Source organism: Lycium ferocissimum, chromosome 4, assembly GCF_029784015.1.
Source record: "Lycium ferocissimum isolate CSIRO_LF1 chromosome 4, AGI_CSIRO_Lferr_CH_V1, whole genome shotgun sequence".
Classification (NCBI taxonomy): domain Eukaryota; kingdom Viridiplantae; phylum Streptophyta; class Magnoliopsida; order Solanales; family Solanaceae; genus Lycium; species Lycium ferocissimum.
Genome location: NC_081345.1, coordinates 39951984 through 39973075, shown reverse-complemented (window position 1 = coordinate 39973075; position 21092 = coordinate 39951984). Strand labels below are relative to the sequence as shown.

Genomic DNA, 21092 nt, shown 5'->3' with positions numbered 1-21092 from the left:
AAAAAATAAAAATAACAAGGCCATGAAGAATATGTAGGGAGAAAGAAAAGAGAAAAAGTAATTAGAAGAAAACAAAAATAATTTTATAACTAAAATAACCATTAAGGAAGAGGAAAAAGATCTCAAACAAGAAATTCATACATGTTACTAATATCCAAGAGAAGTTCTTAAAAGAGAGATGACAAAATCTCTAAACTCATTTATAAGCTAGTTCACTTTTTATTTAAAAACTCATTTTTATATTTAAAAATCTCGAACCCAAAATATTTAATTAAAAATTAATGAATACTTATGATAATTTAATACTCACTCCGTCTCATAATAAGTGTCATTTTAATAAATGTCACCTTAAATCAAGACATAAATTGATCAGCTTTTTCCATTTCTATCCTTACACAAAATTGACAAAATTAAAATAACATCTAAAATGATGATTGAAAAAGCACATAATAACATTGTTGGATTTCCAAAAATAAGGTCTACTACTGTATAATGCAAAACTAATCAAAAAAATAAGTAATATAAGGGTAATCCGATAAATTTTATATTATAATATTATCTAATATGCGTGTTTTTTAGTTAAGGTAATATTTATTATGAAACGGAGGGAGTAATTTTAGTAGTCTATAACGAACTCTCATATGCGAGGTTCCAATCTCATAAAAAAGTCTCATTTTCCTGCCTTCTTCTCTCTCATTTTTTACCACCTAAAGGAAAAAAAAAAAAAAAAAAAAAAAAAAGGAAAAATAAAAACAGAAGTAAAAGTGAGGCTTCCGCCGCAAGAGTGAACAAACAAATTGCATAAACCCATTTGAAGTAATACAGCTTTGGAAAAGATTATCTGAAAAAATGGCTAATGCTCTTGTGAACAGAGCAGCTAATGTGAATCAATCCACGAGCTTCTTGAGGGTTTCTTTTAGTTTTCTCAGAAATCTGAGCACTGCAACAACACCTACTACGGATCCTAAAACGACATCGTCGAAGCCGAAAAGGAAGAAGAAGAAGAATCTTTTTGAGGTTGCTCAGTTTTTGCCTAATTGGGGTCTCGGTTATCATATGGCTAAGACTCATTGGACTGGTGTCTCTTATGAAATCACTAAAATTAATCTTTATAAGGTACCTTTCTTCTCTCTTTTTCTGGACAAGTAATTGCTATAACATGCATTGGCCTACATTTGGGGTTTACTTTCCAGGGTTTATGTATATTTCTTTTCATTTTGTGGATTGTTTTGTTTTTTGCAGGATGGTAGACACGGTAAGGCTTGGGGACTCGCTTATAGAGATGGTGAGTTTTTCTTTCTTTTTCCTTTTTTAGGGTAAAGGATTTCATGCATTGAGCATTCAGTGGGTACAGTAAAGGCAGAAAAATGTACATTTGCCTTGTAAGTCTTAAATATAATTCAATTAGTTGATATAATCCAAATTTGGTCTAAGAATATTTACATTACACAACTTATATCAACAAGTAGGCATCTACCTTTCAAAGTGTGACTGGGTGTCGGACCACTCTTTTTTTTTTTTTTTGAAACAGGTAACATTTTGTATGATAGACCAGTACTGGGGAAGTACTGAAAACCCCTTTACGAGAGAAAAAGGAGAAATTGTCAAAAAAAAATTAAACAAGAGTCACTGAAGCATAACTACAATCCTAAAATGAATCAAGAACATCTAGGATTGTCTCTGTGTCTTCAGGGTATGCATTTGTACACCAAAAACAGAGTAGCTTAACACAGGTGAGCTTGATCATCTGAATTGTATCTTTTTAAATGCTCCAAATAATAGATGAAGAGACCATATGCCGCATCCCTCTGAGGGATTTCTCACTTCTCCGTTGTTCTATGCATACACATATTTGAGATTATAGGGATTAGGATATCACGTAATACACTCCAAAAAGACACAGGAACGTGTCCCACACATCTTTTGTGACAGAAAGAAGGCGATTTACATCTTCATCCTCATTCCTGCATAAATAATACTTTGTTATGCAAAACAACTCTTATGTTGAGATTATCTTAAGTTAGAGATGCTATGGCCAATTGTCAATTATTTTGTTGCTCCTGATTTGTCTTTCATAGCGTTCTTTCACTCTAGACGGTGCACACTTTAGGTTTCTCTTGCATATGAATTGTTACTTTCTGGAGTTTGGTCAAACTTCAGCAGGCTGTTCACTTTCCAATAATGACAATGCCTCCTAAAAGACTATTACGTGAGTTGTCATCTCTCTGCATAAAGATGGTGAGGTCTTTAGGCTTCTTGTCATGGGTTTATTGTTCTTTGATAGTTAAAAGTTAAAACTGATGAATTCTTCAAATATGCATAATTATCAAGATCTGTAGCTGAGCCGTAACCGGCCAAACAGAACTGAATGCTTCATCTTAATTGGATGTGATGTTGCTAAATTGAAACTTGTTCTTCTTAACCTTCTGAGAATTATAGACCAGAATTATGCATTCTCTTAACTTCCGTCCTGATAGGTTCTAATGCTATGTGGTGCAAGCAACAAAGTACACAGCTCCTAGTCATGAGAATTAGGCTTTACTATTGTTGAGCTCTCATTTCCTCATTGGATGATCACGAAGCATTCAAACTTCCTGCCATTTTTTATACCTTGGATCAAGCTTATGTAGGATTTTTTTTTTTTTTTTTTTTAAAAAGAGATGCTATTCAAACTACACTCAATGGTGTGTCCTAACGGTCAATTAAGTGGGTGAAAACCATGGGAGCCCAAGGTTTAAGTTCCAACAGAGACAAAAAATGCTAGGTGATTTCTTTTCATTTGCTGAAGTGTTGGTGGGCGAAGTTACCTGGTGCCTGTGCGTGGTAGTAGTTACCACGTGGAATAGTCGAGGCGTGCAAGCTTTCCTGCACATCCCTTTGTAAAACAATATGGTGCTTTGCAAACTGCAGAATACCAACTAATTGGGATTAAACAACATATCAATGTAAGGGATAAGTCGGAGATTTATTTTCCTTAAGATAACTTATTTAGTAATGAATGAAATTCGTCGAAGTAGAGTGGAATGGATATAGATGACTAAAATAGCCAACCCCAGATTAATGATGATGTGCAAACTTCAATTTGAACATCCAGATTGTTTCTCTGGCTTTAGTAACCACATTTCTCTTTGTTTTGATAAGACGGTAATAAGTGGAACACTTTCACTATATATGTTAGTAGGTTTCTGTTTGGAAAATGCTTTCTGCCAACAATTGCCTCTCTCAAACAGGAGTCATCTTTGTTTTTACATTTTTTACTGTGATTTGAAATTGCTAGTTGACATTTACCAACAGACTTGGAATTCTTTCTTGTTGTGCATGCATAAGTTGTAGCATCCTATTAATCTTCAGTTTTTCATTATTTTGTATCCAAACACAGGCTTTGTGTATTCTTTTCTCTGTCTTCCAATCTGGTAGTTAGCGGTGTTCTGTCGGACCAACAAGTGGTTTTAAAGAGTGAGTAGACGCTCAACTTGTATGGTGCACAACAGTTCTTGTGTTAGCCTTTTGTCTTGTGATGATGATGCTTTACCTATTTTACAAATAATTTACTACCGATTGCAAGTGTCAGTTTTAAGGTGTCTAGTAAAAGAAATACAAGGATCATTTCTGTCTTGATCTTTGAATTTGATGTGAGTTTTGGCGAAAAAAGATCATTGAATAGCTTTTGAGGAAGTGGACGAGGAAGGGACTGAGAGGATCAAAGATTGTGAATGTGAACACTTTGAGCTGTTTGGCACCTTATTAAAGGATAAATGTGGATGTATATGGCTTCTTTTTGCTTGATATTCTGAGACAGAAAGGAAATAAACAATTTTCTTATCTTGGTTCAGTATAACAGCTGAGATATGATGCTCTCTTTGGGAATGGCCTGTAGTGGAACTCAAGTTATAGACAATATGTATTAAGTTGTGTATCAAAAAGGCTCTCCTGCTTTCGCAGAGGCTAGCTCATTGAGCAATTCTGAGAATAGTTAATTCTTTGTGTGATCTAAAGAAAAATATCCGCATTTATTTTTGTATATGTTGTCAGATGCTGATATGTGGAGGCTTAGTCTGACAATTCTTGATTGACATTTTAATAACCAATACGTCTAATCCTCCACCCTGCATAGCTCATGTCTTGGTAAAGGGTAGAAGATTGACTTTCATATATTAAAAATCATCTATGATTGTTTGCTTAGAGTGAACATTATCCATAGAGTGATAATAGGATATTGTTATGCCTGTTATTGGTATATGCAGCCTATCAATTCAATGGTGCATTTTGATCCACTTGTACCAGTAAAAACTGGAAAAAAGAACTAGGCTATTAGTCCTAAGACTTGAGAGGGTTATTTAAATTCCACTCTGTGACAGAATTTATCTAACAATTCCACTTCCTAGTGATGATTTTTCTTTAGATCGTTTTACTGTCTCTTTAAGTCTTCTCAGATATTTGTATGAACTCAAAAATCATTCCTATATTACTTATTAATGTTCCATTTTCAATGTTTGTCTTCTGCAAGTAACTAAAACAGTCTTCCTGTTCAGGTTTACCAATTGCTGATGCACCGAAGAAAATAAGTGGCGTACATAAGAGGTGCTGGAAGTACATTGCAAATATGAAGAAAGCTGAAGGAAGTCTTGATCAAATAAAGAAAGCTGAAGAAAGTACTCCTAATCCAGATGTTCAAGCTGCTTGAAGCTGTTTCCTAACTGTTCTAGCATTGGAATCTTTAATGTTTGTTTTGTTTGATGTCAATGAAGTAGCATTCAATGAAGCTTCAGGCTGTTGTCTTTTACCATGAAGTTATAGCAACTGGTGCCTTACTTTAGAAGAACTAATGGAAATGTGTGGACACATTTTCAGAAACTAGGTCTTTTTAAGTTTTTATTAATCATAGACCTTTCATTAGAAGAGTGATTTGCTCTGGGTCACCAAGTCTTTTTGATCGTTCCTTTTAATGTCTCTTCCTTATTATCCCTCGTTGTGCATTCATAATATATGGTGACAAGCCTTGTCTTCTAGTGGATAGCATTCATAATATATCGTGACAAGCCTTGTCTTCTAGTGAAAACTGAGGTTAAACGCAACGACAGTGTTTGTCCCATAAAAAGAGCAAAAACAAATTTCCAAAACAGTAAAGTATGGAATAACAGCCTAAATGATGTCAGTCATAACATCTTTTCTCACTGTTTCTTTTTATTTTCTGAATTCCATAATGACTCTATGAGCTAGAGTTAGGTAGTCTAGGAGAGATTTGATTTTGTTGTCTGCTACAAATGTTTTTTTGATTGCATAACTTTTTTTCACAACATATCACACTGGATATAATAAATTACTCCAGGACGCTGCTCTATAGGAATGCCAAGAGCAGGTACCGAATAATTTGAAAAAAAGTTAATTAAAGAGAGCATAGACAAAATTATATTGAGAACACAATCGGATTTCTAGTATTTTAGAATCAACTTATCTATGAATCTGAATAACTAATCAGTTCCTTTATATATTAATACATGAATCTCAAACCAATTTTTTTTTTTAAATGTTTTTTTTATTACATAAGGGGTAGGGAAAGGGAAAATAGGGGAGAGAATTATAAGGGAAAATTCAGGTAGCCAACTAACTGAACTACTAAGATCCCAATCTCAAACCAAATCAATTCACGTCCGCATTGATTTCTCAATTAGAAAAAGTGTAATTTTATAAACTAGAAGGGGTGGAGGTTTAGTTTAAAAAACTACTAAAAACGATAATCAGAATAGAAATAAAATTGCTGTTAGTGGAAAGAAATAGAGAAATGTGTAGAGGGAAGAGAGGGTATCTCTTCTGAACCACAGGAAAAAAACAACTGTACATAGTCTTTTCCCTTTTTACATTTCCTTCTAATTTTCACCCCTGCTTCAAACTGACATTTCTTACTTCTACATAACATACATTGCAAATCAGCAATTAAATTTGAGAAAAAAAAAAATAAAAAATCAAGAACAAGAGAAAAAGAAAGAAAAGAAATGAAAAAGCACCAACTCTCAACATTAGTCAAATAAAGTCTCTCTTCTTTCTTGTCCCCTTTTGGCCATTTCTCTCACGCTTTAAATCATGAAGTTTTCATAAACCCCTTTAAATGCTTTCAAGTACTTTCCTCAATCTTTAAGCTGAAAAAACAGTTTTTTCTGCTAAAAAAATGTCAACTTTAGACACTGTTAACACTGACATAGAAGCAAATGTTAGTGGTGGTGGTGATAATGCTGAGCTCCGCCGTCATCGCCGCCGTCAACGTCGCCGTCGCCGGCGCCGGAGACCATCCATTGCAGGTAGCAGTGAGACAACTACCGATGGGAGTTTTCGGTTTTCGGATTCCGATTCTGATCAGTCTTGGCACTCAGTAGCAGGTGGTGGGTCCTACCGTTATGAAGAATGTGGGTCCTCTATGAGGAGGGCTGAGGGTAATTTGGTCAAAAAAAGAGGGACTTGTGAGTTGCCTGATGATGATGAAGAGATTGATTTGGAATGTGGTGAATTGGAGTTGAAGGTGCATAATAGTAATAAGAAAGAAGAGAAGAGTTGTAGGATTTGTCATTTGAGTTTGTTGAAATGTGGTGGTATTGGTGATGATGACCAATTATTAGAGCCTTCTGGTGGAATGGCTATTGAATTGGGCTGTTCTTGTAAAGGTGATTTGGCTGCTGCTCATAAGCAGTGTGCTGAAACTTGGTTCAAAATTAAGGGAAACACGTAAGTACAATGACTCTCTAGCCTTTGTTCTAGCTCCTATTTTCGTTATAAGTTAATAAAAATGTGATCTTTATGTCAAAAGTTGCTGGTATGAAGTATAATTCTTTATGTGTTTATGAAGATGTGAAATTCTGTGGCTACTTTTGTGTTACTGAAATTGTGCGATGAATTTCTAGATTCGAGTTGATCTGTTTGTCAATTGGAATTGCTAGAGTACCCTTTTCGTGATGATATCCTTTTCTTAGGACATACCTGCAGATAATCCTCTCTTCTATTCTATTTTTGAGATCTTTCCACAGTTAGTTCCTTTGTCCCGGGTGTATTGACAGACCTACCTATGATTTCATTGTACATGAACATGAAATTTGAGGATGGTCTGTGGCTTGTTTAAGGTTAAGTTTAGAACTTGAAGTAAAGTGGTATAGTGGTTTGGGTTGTTATGTGGTGAACTCTTTTCATTTGACTGGGACAATCAAGATTCCATCTTTGTTTTTGTTCTTTAGGGTACTTAACTGATAGGTCTACTCAGGTTTCCAACTTTGTTTATTTAGCCTCCAAAGAACATTGATTATGGATTTCTTTAGCAGTTTGAAAATTATTTTTCTCCTTGCATACAGTGTATTAAACGTTTTGGTTTTTCAGAACATTGAATTCTGATTGATACTGGTATTATCTACTATGTCACTAATTGCTGAAGTTACAAATTCTCACTGCTCCTAATTTAGTATCTTTGCGCTACCAGTACCAGCACATCTGAATCTAGATCCTGATCAATTTGCCGTGGTTGATAAATGACATGAAAAATTGGACATCAGATATATGTGACCTTGAAAAAGATGTCCTTCATTAAGTGGCCAGGTTTAGATTAGAAAGCATCTTTAACGGGAAAAGTAGATTTGAGCTATTAGTTGTCATTTCCTCTGATGCATCATCATGCATTTTTGTCATGTTTGAATCAGTAGCCACATTGTTCGCGTGCTGCTGCTTTTCCTTTGTTAATATATTTTGTTGTCCTTATTCTTTTGCTTTTTTTGTCGTAAGATCGTATCGATTAGAACAAAGTTCCTATTAGAAGAAAACATTGAATTATGTTTGGAATAATTGTGTTTGGAAGCATAAAAGAAATCGTCATACATTTCCTTAAAAAATACAGATTTTTTTGTAAGAGCCAGGGAAGTCTTTGCATGTTCCTTTCACGTAAAATGTTTCACCTGTGACTGCACCTATACTTCTGTATATCAACATGTTTCATTGCCTGCCATGTTGCACGCAAAACTTTTATTATGGAAATAGACAATTGCTTCCATGAGTTTTCCGTGATATGTTGCTTATTGTTCAATAAAGACATTGGAAAGCCAGGGTTGTTATTTCGTTTTCTTTTGGGGTGGGGGAGACAACATAAACTTTCCAAAAATTAGGGGGTGGGAATGGTGTACAGTTTTCCCTGGTGCATCAATGAATATCATGAAGTTCTCATGTCTAGCTAAGGTATACATCTACATAGCTTAGAGCAAGAAAAATCTATCGTTGATTGTTATGCTCGTGTCTATGATTCAGGATTTGTGAAATCTGTGGTGCAACGGCGATAAACATTATTGGAGGGCAGGCAAGTGAAGCCAGCAATGCTACAATAACCACAATCAGAGCACCGAGTGCACCTGTAGTCCTTTCTGAAACCCGAAGATTCTGGCATGGACGCCGCGTCATGAATTTCCTGCTTGCATGCATGATTTTCGCCTTTGTCATTTCATGGCTTTTTCACTTCAAAATATTCCCCTGAATCTTGTTAAGATCGTCCTGGCAGGACTTGTTTTGACTGACATCATTAAGTACTCAACCCTGGGCAATTTATGATGTAGAGGTATATTTGGGCTGAGGAATTTTCAGCTATTATTTGAATTGCAGAGTAACAGATTTATATCCAACGTAAAGTCGCATTTATACAGGTCATGCACTTCTCAAGAGTGTTCATCTGCAATGCTTATTTGGGAAAATGACTTGTAACTGGGAATGCAAGAGACGAAGACGACCAGTGACTTAATTTGTTCATCAAGCATCATCTGGAGAGAATTCTTCCCAGCTAGGAGTGAATTATCCTCCATATCCATGTTTATATCTCCTATGTATCCATGTTCCAAATTAAGCGTTATTGCACTTTTTGTACAAATATCTCATATTGCTTAGTTGTTTGGCTATGTTTTCGTGCTCTAAGTGTGTTCCAGTCAACACCCTTGCTTCTGATATATTTAGCCTGTGTCCCCTTGTAAGTGATCCGTGTCTCAAAAACTGCCAACCATTTGTTGAGTGTTGTTTGATATTTGATCAGACTGTAAAACGACATTGTGGATTTTAGTCAACTTTTGAAAGTTCTGAACTACCGATCCTTTATATGTTATTATGGATTTGAAAACCTTCGAAAATCCATCAAGAGCTTAAGGAGCCTCAAGAGATCCATCGAAGATCTGAAGGTCCACAATGTGGCTATCATGGATTTGGAAAACAAGAGAATTTGGGTGAGGTTATTTCTTATTGTAACTAAGACTCCCGTAATTGTTAGTTTTAATTAACCCCTAGTAGAAATAGCTTTTGTCTGTCTTATTTGAGGTAGATTGTTTTGGATGAATATTGTTCTCTTTGAGAGATTGAAGGTGGAAATCCAGTCCATACTTGTTGATAGCATGTTGAATATAAGGATTTTCTTGCTGCCTATATTTGATGATCCTTATATCGAATTATCTTGTGTTGAGAGTCGCATTATCATTAATTGAGCTCCGATCTGCAAGATTATGATAAAGCATATTTTTGGAGAAGCACATATATAGCAACTAAACTAAGTGACATTTGTTTATAGTTTCGAATACCTGTCACCTGAGTTTCCTAATTTTTTTGTTTTGGCAATGTGTTTGTTTAATTATTTGGACAAAAATCTTGAAACTGACAAGAAGCTAAAAAATGCTTACAAACTTGTTTGGATAGCTTATAAACTTATCCAAACACCCTTATTTGGTGAATATATCAACTTTCATTCAATCATTTCTCAAGGACCGGTGCTTGAAAAATATTCATTTATGAACTTCCCAACTGCCTGATGAAATGTGCTTCTAACATGCTGGAAAACAAGCATTAGATCATGGCATGAATCTTTTAGTACATCCCTTCTTCCCCCTGCAACTGAAATCAGTATAAGCCAATGAAAATACCTGATCTTGCACACCATGCTATATTGCAATTTATCGATAAAGAAAAATAAAGAGTTCAAAAATAAATACTTATAGACTTGTATTTGTGACTTTGTCTAACAATTTGGTCCCAATTCTCCAGATCACAATAACTTACAAAAGTGGGAGATCAACAGATCTCCCAGAAGGCAGAAGCACAATAAAAATTAATCACCTGCACTCTAACGGATGTTATGAAGAAACCTTCAGTGCCACAATTAGTTGATATTGGTGAATCATGTAAGGAAGGTGCTCTACACCATGTCTCCTTATGTAGAACTATATTCAATAACCTATACAAATTTATTGTCTCATTCTTCTGAAATCTAAGGACGAGCCATCTTTGAGTGTTTCCCTGGCATCTGATTCCATTCCCAGAGTGAAAAGTGCAGCTGCCTGAAGATAAAATGCAGTGGGCCAATTGGAGAATTGTACTTGTGCTTGCATTGCATCTGCGAGAGCTTCTTGTGGCTTGTCACTTATTAGGTAACATAAAGAGCGCCTTGCAAGCACCGTTGGGGACTTGACATTTCCACCCTCAAGAAACTGCAGTGCATACAAACAAAGATGTTTGATGAGCGGTACTCAATTTTTGATGGCTGGCAGATCACTACATGACTTACGAAATGGCGCGTCTTATGGATTGACATAGAATATTATAGCATGTCTGATACAATTCTTTTGGTAGACTATAACCTGTTTGGCCAAGCTTTTGGGAAGTCAAAAGTGCTTATTTGTTTTTATAGAAGTGCTTATTTTAAAGAGTTGAGGTGTTTGGCCAAATAAGTGCTTTTCATTAGTAGCAGAAACTATTTTTCCCCAGAAGCAACTTGGGGACCTTAGCCAAGCACAAATTCTGCTCTAATATTGCCAAAAATACTTTCCAAAAGTTTGACCAAACATACTATAAATCTCTTTTCACTCCAAATTATGGAAAATCATATTCTTTTTCTCTTAGAACTACTGCAATCTTTTTTATAATGAAAAAGATATTAACTGAATTATGAATCCGTTTATAATCCAGAAGTTCCTTAACTGTACCAGGTGCACTTTCCAAATTGATGGCTTACCTGTGTGTAACATTTGATTGCAGTTGTAAAATCTTTATCTCGAAATGCAGAATCACCAGATTTCCTAGTATTCAGGGTTTCTTGAATTTGATTAGCCCACATCTGAAATGAAAGCTGCAAAAGGAAAAAAGAGTTTCACATATACTTTGTCCCTCAAAATCAAATGGAAGCTGCTAGCACAGAAATAGTCATGACTGTAGGTGTCAAGGCAAATATCCTAAATTATGAACTTTAAATATAATGTAAAACATTGTATTAGCTGTCTAAAGTAAAATGTGAATTGCCAGTGCCAACCATAATTCGATTACCATGAGAGAAATAGCAGAAGCAGATGAAAAATGGATTGCTGAAGTGAAGAAGAATTATGTTTTAGAAATATCAGCAAATTTTTTGAGACACAATTAATGAGGATTTTGAATTTTTTTAGTTTCATTGCAGCAATTTAACATGAATAAAACTTTAACAAGGAGACTCCCCCTCTTACCTGTTCCAGTTAAGGGATTCTGAGCATACTAACCTCATTAGCGATCCCCTCGTCCTCCTTGTATCCAGCCTTTTCTAAAATCTCATGTATGGCAGTTAAATCGCATCTCGAACAAGCCTCACCAAGAGGTGTTAAAGATACTTGAGCAGGTGAGGTGGTTTCATGAGCAATACTCATCAGAACGTTCGATGGAACCTGCAAGGTATATCGAGTCAACTACCATGTCAAAAACGCAAAAGGAAGAAGTAACATGCATCAATTCTAAAACGAAAGGAATTATTACATCTTTTTCTTTCTGAAGAGCTGTTAAGGAGGTCAGAAGAGATTTCACATTTGGCCTGTCATGAGGTTCATACTGCAAACAACGTGAAGCAAGTTGAACTAACTCAGTTCCATCGTCATTTGAGAAGTGACCTTCCAAGCATGAGTCAATTAGCATCAGAAAATTCTTTCCACGTATAAGGTCAAGTGCCTGCATAAGAATACATATGAATTTGAATCAGAACCAGTTCAGTTGGAACTATTTAAGATAGAGAGAATGTAGAATGAATCGATCTATTGATAAATACGTTGTCGTGTAAAAATCAACAAGCATGTTTAGGAGATAAAGAGGCAGAAGCCTGAAGGCTAATATTCTTCTATTGACTAAGCCCACACAATTGCGTCGGAAGTCTTACTATGAATTTTCTGGGAGTCTTTTAGCCCTGTCAGAGATTTATATACCAGTAGAGAATATAAAGAATTTTAGTATTTTTACACTTATATTTTTATTTTGTACAATATTGGCCTGCGATGAATTTATTAAATGGAGAAACATCGTTAATGAGGATTGATATAGTCGATTGCATCTTGTTTGGGATTTTTGAGGTGTAGTTGTTATAGAGGTCTTAGATGAACCCCTCAAATCACTTCAAAACTTTAGTTACTACTGGGAACTTTCTTGTCACCACCTGGATAATATAGAAAGCTCAAGGAGAAGTAATTGAAGTCGAAGATAATGGTCTCGTGAAAATACAAAATCAAACAAGTCTAAAACTGAAGAAAACTCCAAGGATGCTGCTATTACATTTAGGTGAACTAGGTGCTTTTATTGAAGCGAAATAGAGGAGAAACTGTAAAATAAGTGGAGATCATCAAGCCTTAACATCTGAGTGTTTAATCATATCCTTTTGTGCACCAAGAAGCTGTTATTAAACTCAATATCCTTTTTTTCTCTTCTTAAATTATGGAACAACTTTAAAAACGAACTCAGCACTTACGTGGCTTGGAGGAATATGCTTCCCGCTAAGAAGATCAAGCAACAAGGCGCCAAAACTGTAAACCACACTCTCGGGAGTCACCTTACCTGCCATTACAAACACGTTACAAAATTGAAGCAAAAAACTGCATCGGAAAAAGGTGGATTATCTTCAAATGCTTTGATAAACACATGTTGACTTTAGGTCACTTGTTACTCTTAGAAGAATCGGACTTTCACTAAAACTTCTTCATGTTAAAAACTTGATAGCAGCTGATGTACCTGTCTTTAAATATTCCGGAGGGGTGAAGGCCATGTTGGAACTATAACTCTTGCCATCCCTACTATTCTTCATTAAGCCAAAACATGATAGCCTTGGATCGCAATCCTGTCATGGTTGACTCGTAATAAGAACAAGGAAGTACAAATAGCTTGAACATTTATCGGATCAGCAAAAATACATGTAGGGTAAAGATTAAAAGAAAATTTACTTGATCGAACAAAACTCTGTAAGAATTTAGGTCATGATATAGTTCTCGCCCTTTACTACTGCAATAGTCTAATGCTTGTGCTAGATACAATGCAACTCTCAACCTCATTGCCCATTCCAATGGCCGGTTATCCCCTAAATCAATTGAACCAACATAAACTTCAGTTAGGCAAATATATCAACATGAACAACCCAGTGAAATCCCACAACATGGGGTCTGGGGAGTTAGGCAAATATATATTTAAAGAAAATCTTGTTATATCACGATGATGTCACACATCGTATTGGGACAGGGTGGATGAAATGGAGGCTTGCTTCCGGAGTGTTATGTGACAAGAAGGTGCCACCACAACTTAAGGGCAAGTTTTACAAAGTGGTGGTTGGGAGATTTGTTGTATGGGGCGGAGTGTTGACCAGTTAAGATCTCTCACGTTCAAAAGATGAAAGTTGCCGAGATGAGAATGTTGAGATAGATGTGTGGCCACACCAGGAGTGACAGGATTAGGAATGAGGATATTCGGGACAAGGTGGGAGTGGCCGCGGTGGAAGACAAGATGCGAGAAGCGAGATTGAGATGGTTTGAGCATGTGAAGAGGAGAGACACAGATGCCCCAGTGCGGAGGTGTGAGAGGTTGGCCATGGATAGTTTCAGACGAGGAAGGGGTAGGCCGAAGAAGTATTGGGGAGAGGTAATTAGACACGACATGGCGCGATTCTGACTTACAGGGACATGACCTTAGATAGGAGGGTATGGAGGACCCGAGATTAGGGTAGAAGGCTAGTAGATAGTCTCGTTATCCTTCCTTATTAGTAGTCGCATTATCGTAGTATAATTTCTTGTGCGATTTCGATTTATCTGTTATTATTTTATTTCGTGCTTTGATTATCCTATGTTATACGTGTCGCTTGCGTTATTTCATTTCCATATCGCTTTGAATCTCTTAGCCTTATCTCGACCTCTTTTTATTCTTTTTATTGAGCCGAGGGTCTTTCGGAAACAACCGTCCTACCTTGGTAGGAGTAAGGTCTGCGTACACTCTACCCTCCCCAGACCTCACGTTGTGGGATTTCACTGGGTTGTTGTTGTTGTTGTTGTTGCTTGTTATATCAGGATATTGCTAAGGCCCGTTACACAAGACAATAAAACAATTAGGGGTCGTTTGGTTCTTTGGTTAGGAATTATTCATGTACTAAAACTAGTATAGCTAATACAATGTTTCCTAGCTTTTTAGTTGCTTTGCATAAAATTCAGTTATCATTTACAATCCGACATAACTGAAACATGTAATAAGTTATGAGTCGATTTATGTGTTATTTTATGCATGGTAGCGATGGAATAATTAATACATGGATAACTAGACTCTGCATAACTAATTCCTGCATTATACTCTAACTAATACATGGATAACTAGACTCCGCATAACTAATTTCTGCATTACTAATTACCTGCACAACTCTAACCACCAACCAAACGACCCCTTAGGTTCGATGAAGACTAGTTTACAGAGTGATTGCTTAAGTTGGCAGGTCAAGCACATTAACCACAACAAAATGAAAATGAATCTGAAGGATATTTCAATTGCTTTCTCTCTATCTTATCTGTCCCAAAATCTGGAAAAAAAGAAAATGAGAAAAACTTACAATGGAATAAATGCTTGGATAATGTTTCATGAGGCATAAATTCAGCCACTAGCAACCTCTCATCCCCTTCACAGCAACACCCTAACAGATTAGCTAACCGCTTACTTCTTAGCTGCCCCACTGTTTTTGCTTCATCCTTAACAATGAACAAAATTTCCAAATCAATACACAACATCTTCTTGTTTGTTGAAGATGTAATATAATTAAAGAACTGTTTGGACATGAATTTTTTCCCTTTTTTCCAAAAAAAAGAAAAGTTCAAAAACAACCTTTGGTCGTACAATGGACTGATTTTTTGATTTTTTTTTTTTTTAAAGATGACTTTCAAATTTGAAAAAGTACTTTTGACAGGATTCTACTTTTTTTCAAGTTATTCAAACACAACTTCGACTTCCAAATATCATCTTTTAACTTTTTCTAAAATACTATTTTTTTTAAAATCACACATTTTTTATGTCCAAACGTCTACTAAATAATTAAAAGTGCACTCTTTTTAACAACTTAAGTACATAGATAAAATGATCACACAATTCAACATGATATCAAGCAGACAAGGTTTTGGGCTCAAATCCCTCTACAACCCGAACAGCAAAACATGTTTTCACATGTTTGACTCATGAAAAAGAACAATCAGGCCCACACGTGAAGGTACATAATCGTACTACCAAAAATACTAAAACTTCAATGAAGCAAGATATGAGAAGCGAGTACTTACAAGAAATTGGCGAGAATCAGGCCAGGCTGACGATTTGAAGCGCTTGATAGCTATCCAACGGCCATTGCCACTAAGCCGTCCTTTAAACACAATGTTGGGAGATTTTTCTCCATGTTCAGAAACTATATTATCATTTGAGAAACTTGAGGTGGCAGCCTTCAGCTCTTCCAAACCGTATTCTTTAAAAGCTGGTAAATTTAGCTGCTCATTCTCTGCCCATTTTTCTGAACAGGAAAATTAAAAATAAGTCATTTACATACAAACAAAACTGGTTCTTGAAAGTCCCAAATAAAAAAAAAAAAAAAAAAAAAAAAAAAAAAAAAAAGAGCTTACCGATATCAGAGGAATGTTGAACGTGGGAGTTGATATTTGAAGGCCATAAACAGAAACAACAAGTGGAACAACGAGCACCCATTGTATAAATTTAAATACCATATAAATTCAACAAAAAAGAACCTTTAGGGAGACAAAGGGGTCACAATTATGGGTTATTGGTGACTACTTTTCTCCCCTATAATTCCCCTTAAACTAGCAACAATGTGAAAATTCTGGTGAAAGATAAAAAAGAAATTGTAATGGTGTGTTCCAAATTCCAATATTCAAATTTGTTCTCAAAATGGCCAAATGTGACACATGAGAATACCCCTTTGGAAAAGCCCAAAAATTCCTATACAGAGGGAAAATGCGAGGGGCGTCAATGGGTATTTTATGCCTCTCTTGCTACTTGAAACAGAGAGCCGCTGTCATTTATTTTGAAATGATAAAGAATATAATTGCTACATAATATCGATCCCAAAGGAAAAATGGAGAGGGAAAAAAAATGATAATTAAAGATTCTGTTTCTTTTGGTTGGGACAGGGGAAAAACAGAGGAACAGGGAAAAGAAAAGACCGTTTTTTTGACCCATGCTACGTTTTCCATCTCCTCTATTCTTTCGGAAGAATTAACGTTGTCGCTCTTATCCCATTAAACACTTTAGCCACATACAATGAAAGAAAATATTTATAATCTGATAATGTAGGTTAACTAAACAATATAACAATAACATACACGAATCAAAATGATAATATCTATATATTTTAAGAGATAATGGATCAAATCCCCCTAAACTATCACGTAGCCGTTTGGCCATGAGAAATTTTTACTTTTTTACGAAATTTCTTTTACTTTATTTGAAAATCATTGTTTGGCCATGAAAATTCCAAATATAATGTGAAGTTATATTTAGAATTTGGATAACCCTGTTTCACCTTTTCCTCCCACTTTAAGTACATTCAAACAACCAAATACTCTTCGCAAAAACTATAACCAAACACGACTTCATCTTCAACTCAAACTTTAAAATTCCAAATAAAGTGAAAAATATTTGGTTTTCATAGCCAAACGCTTACACTATGCCTAGTTTTACGTAACTCCCTGAATTATAACTTCCATGTGCTAAAAGCTCCCCTAGACTATCACATTTTTATTCGTTCATACTTAAACTATACCTAATTTACGTTATTTCCCTGAATTATAACTTTCAGATGCTAAACCAATATACAATTAAAGAAGGACTTACTTGCCAAATCAATTTGAAAAACATGGAAAACTATTAATTCTAACAATATGCAACTTTGGTCTATAATGTAAACATTCTAATTTTTTAGTCAGTGTTACTTCCAGAGATAAATTTTACCAACAAAACGTCCTTTTAGTAATGGTAATACATTCAAGCGGGGGGTGTCAAATAAATTACAGCTTTTTCTGAAATTTTACAAAGTTGATTTTGTTGAGTCGTTTAGTCAGTTACGATCAATATGGCAATATCTAGCCCAAAAATTATTTGAGTTACCCTCCGAACTTATAATCTAATGATTTTGATGTGAAGTTTAACACAATTCGTGTGAGTTCGATTTATGTCTCATTCCTCCCAAAAACAAAATTTCTTTGAGTTGAATGGTTTTTTAAATTTTTATAAGGAAAAATGGGGAAGCGATTTACGAGGTAGATAATCGAACCCTTATCAACAAGGTGAAAGTTCATGTAACCAATCAACCGAGCTATTAAGATCCCTTGACTTGAATGGTTAGGTCATGAAAGGCTAAGGTCAGCACCCAAAACCACTTTTTGATTTGTTTATTAATATTCTATTAATATTCGAATCTGTATTTGTTTATTTTCTTATTTAGGGATAGTTGCACTTTTTGATCCTTCATTTACTCAATATTTGTATGCGTACAAAATCGGGTCGATAATGACTTAGTGTTCTTGTAGTATGTTTGCTACTGGGAAGTGTGAAACAAATTAAAATCAGAACATATTCCCTTATCTATGATTAAATATTTGACACCATTTTATATTTATACAATTTTTACAATTTTCACGAACTCATATTTATCAAATGTATACATATAATAAGATCACATATTTTGAACCCATAAATTTGCACTAGATCCACCTCTGACTCCTGCCTTATCCTTATTCAACTTCATGGCTTATCGGTTTATTAATCATGGACTGATGTTCTACAAGCTTAACTATAGTTTTAGAATTTAAAAAAAAAAAAAGCTATAGAGCCTTGGTTTGACGTTTCACCATGTTTGGTAGCAAGTCACATAGACTTTTCCAACAGGGGAAAGTGAAGGAATTGAGAAAAATTTAGCAGAAAACGCCAATTGGGCTCTCTCAGTATCTTCTGGCAACAGGATTTACTTCATCAGAGCTTTTCAGCAATCAAGTTTGCATATGCCAGATTTCTTGATTTCTACCATTTAAAACTGCTATACAAATGGAGAATGCCTGTAGAACCTTCAACGACGAACTGAATTCAACTGAATATATCCCATCCTTAAACGCAGACAAGCTTAAGACTGGCTTATTGTCCTGTTCACAAGAACAAAAGATAAGTCTGGTGTATTAGATATTGGATAACAATTGGTAAAATTGAAGTTAGATAATCTGTAGTTATGTAGATTATTACCTCGGATAAAAGTTCAAATCTTTCAGCAGTATGTTCGGGTTTGGGATAACTGGATATTGTTGGAGGATTAGTGCGATTGACAAGTAATCTTATTTTGCATCCCAAATCCCATCCACCACAATCGCACAATCCACCTGTCTTCCATCTCTCGATCAGTGAAGAAGGCTCCCCTTTACTAGGTAGGCTATGTGCACCACCAGGAAGTATAGCTGTCATGCTAAGATCCTCAAAAGGATTTGTTAAACCTAAGGCTGAAATATTGCTGCAGTCGCGATCCTGATGGCAATTGGGTACTTTGAGAACAATAGCTGCAAGCTCATCATTTGGTTGATGCCTTGAATCTGTGGCGAACAAAACAAACTCCCTAATTCTATACTGTGAGTCAAGTTTCTCCCTGTTTAATTCGGAGAATGGAATGTCAGTAACCTTCATCTTGCCAACGATGTTAGGCGTAATTCCACGACCTGTGTTTTTTCCGACTTGATTTAACCAACTTCCGCTCTTTTTCTTCGTCTCATGAATGGTGAAGAAAGTATAAATCCAGCAACTATTTTCCTTCAACGTCGAACTAAATCTTTTCATTGTGGCTGCTAAAATGTCAACTTCATTGTCAACTGCAAATGTGAACAGAGGAAGACCGTTCTTCACAGCTACTTGGAGGAGAGCTTGCAATTTTGATGGTACATTTGTACCTTTAGAACATGGATCATTGATATCAACATCTCTACAGCCCTTCAAGTCCAGTTTGACTTTCAATGAGCGTTTTGTGGGAGGTTCACCACGTTTAACATTATCAGAGTTGCCTGTCTTTGGCTTCAGCAGTGGGTCTAGCAACCTTCTCAAAGGACTAGTCCTGGCTCGGTTAGTGGGGTCCGCTTTATCACAGCCTGTATCAAGAGAGGATGAAGTTTGAGCTTTATTCAAACCAGATTGTTCTGCAGGATATTTGACACCTTGTGATACAGTCATCAAATCTTTTATACCAGAAATCTGGCCAATCCTTCCCATTGCCATGCTAAACCGACGAGTTGGAGAGGAATTTCTTACTTTTGTAGTTTCCGAAGAACTAGGGGCAACTGGATTGTTAAGCGTCGCAGTTGACTTCTTCTCTAGTTTGTAATTGACTCTGGGTGGGCTGGAAAATCTTTTTACAGAATATGATGAAGGCTGAATTGTCTGAGATGAAGAGCTAGTATCCTTTGCATCTACTGAACTCGCTTGTCCCATCTTCGACTCACCAGCTTCAACAGGGAGAAATGCAGAAATAAATCCACAAGAAAAGCTCCGTCTGCTTGGTTTCACCGCTCCCTCGTTTCTCACTACTGAATCAGGTGGGCAGTAAGTTGTGCAGCTGTCAGTTTCTTGGCCAGGTTCTGGTACTTGAAGGGTAACTGATTTATGCTTCTCTGTGCAAACAAAATCATCAACTCTATGGCATGATATTGCAAACTCTTCCTCTTGTTTTGATAAACATTCTCTATCTTGGATCTTCATATTCCCCTTTGAACTTGACGTTCTCGTCTCAGTCTCTACATCAAGTGATCTCCTAACACGAGAAGTCCTCCGTGGGTGTTGATCTTTGCTGAGTTCTAGCAGATTTCTTTGTTGATTCTTCCTCCGAGAAGGGGAGCAGCTTCGGGCTCTACTAGAATTAGATGAAGATCCTTCCATCGAGGAAACTGACAAGGTATTGCTGCTTGACGGTGAACACACACTACTTCTACAAGGTATGTTTACATGTTCGTATCGCCATTTTTCAAGAAAGCGCCAATCTAGGACGCCGACACTGAAAGCTTTGTCCTGTAGATTTTCCCCCTTTTCCAGAAAACTAGGCAAACTTGACATGTATTTGACAAGCTCTTCATTCTCGATTCTCTTTCTTTCACCTTGCTTAAGCTGTCTTTCCATTTGCTACACCGTGCATGAATTCTCGAACCCCTGGCAGAGGTAAAAGAAAAAAGCAAACACAAGATGAGATTATTCACATGTTGAGACCTTTTTGAGGAAAATTTGTTGCAGTAGATTTATAGTGTAATCAGAAACATTAAGTAAAAAAGCCAGAAACAATTATACGTGATGAGTTTTAAAAGATGCAGTCTTCCCCTTTATGGAATTGTTTCGGTAATAAGAATTACATAATTAGATGTCAGTAGCCAGGAATTAGGTGTGATACAATGAACATAGCTAAAAGAGATAGGCATAAAAGTTATTTTATGAACTATAACAACACAAAAAGTTTGTTGTTTGTATCTCTTAACATGGGTTGTCTCTCATATCTACAGACAAGGAAATATTAGATTCCTTGCTTACATCTTTCTTTGCCTTCTTTTTTTTTTTTTGCCAATTTCTACGCACCTGGACTATTCGACCGATCTGCTATCTATCACCAGTACAAATATCGGATAACTCCACCTGGTGCCTCATACCCTCCGGCTTCCACCAATACAAATTTCGGATAACTCTGCCCACCAAGGATTAGGCAGATACATGATCACTCGGCCACACCTGTGGGCTGTGGGTGCCGTCTTTTCCTTATTCTAATTTAGCCAATTATGAAA

At 36.0% G+C, this 21092-nt stretch overlaps 4 protein-coding genes across 4 annotated transcripts; 2 read left to right on the top strand and 2 right to left on the bottom strand.

The window, feature by feature from the left end:
• The first annotated feature begins 736 nt into the window (after positions 1-736).
• Positions 737-4919, top strand: LOC132052886 (uncharacterized). Its single transcript, XM_059444593.1, has 3 exons — positions 737-1116; positions 1243-1285; positions 4533-4919. Exons 1-3 carry the CDS (start codon positions 850-852, stop codon positions 4682-4684), a joined length of 462 nt encoding a protein of 153 aa, XP_059300576.1. The 5' UTR covers positions 737-849; the 3' UTR covers positions 4685-4919.
• An 878-nt stretch (positions 4920-5797) lies between these two features.
• On the top strand, positions 5798-8928 carry LOC132052884 (uncharacterized). The gene is made up of 2 exons (XM_059444591.1): positions 5798-6717; positions 8275-8928. Exons 1-2 carry the CDS (start codon positions 6167-6169, stop codon positions 8495-8497), a joined length of 774 nt encoding a protein of 257 aa, XP_059300574.1. The 5' UTR covers positions 5798-6166; the 3' UTR covers positions 8498-8928.
• A 929-nt stretch (positions 8929-9857) lies between these two features.
• LOC132052883 (serine/threonine-protein kinase BSK5-like) lies at positions 9858-16541 on the bottom strand. Its single transcript, XM_059444590.1, has 10 exons — positions 15906-16541; positions 15573-15796; positions 14858-14993; positions 13218-13351; positions 13009-13114; positions 12749-12834; positions 11773-11961; positions 11523-11684; positions 11006-11119; positions 9858-10481 (listed from the first exon to the last, which is right to left on the bottom strand). Exons 1-10 carry the CDS (start codon positions 15985-15987, stop codon positions 10239-10241), a joined length of 1476 nt encoding a protein of 491 aa, XP_059300573.1. The 5' UTR covers positions 15988-16541; the 3' UTR covers positions 9858-10238.
• Positions 16542-17945: 1404 nt separating this feature from the next.
• On the bottom strand, positions 17946-20442 carry LOC132052882 (uncharacterized). Its single transcript, XM_059444588.1, has 2 exons — positions 18535-20442; positions 17946-18437 (listed from the first exon to the last, which is right to left on the bottom strand). The coding sequence occupies exons 1-2, from the start codon at positions 20440-20442 to the stop codon at positions 18288-18290; spliced, it is 2058 nt and encodes a 685-aa protein (XP_059300571.1). The 3' UTR covers positions 17946-18287.
• Positions 20443-21092: the final 650 nt, after the last annotated feature.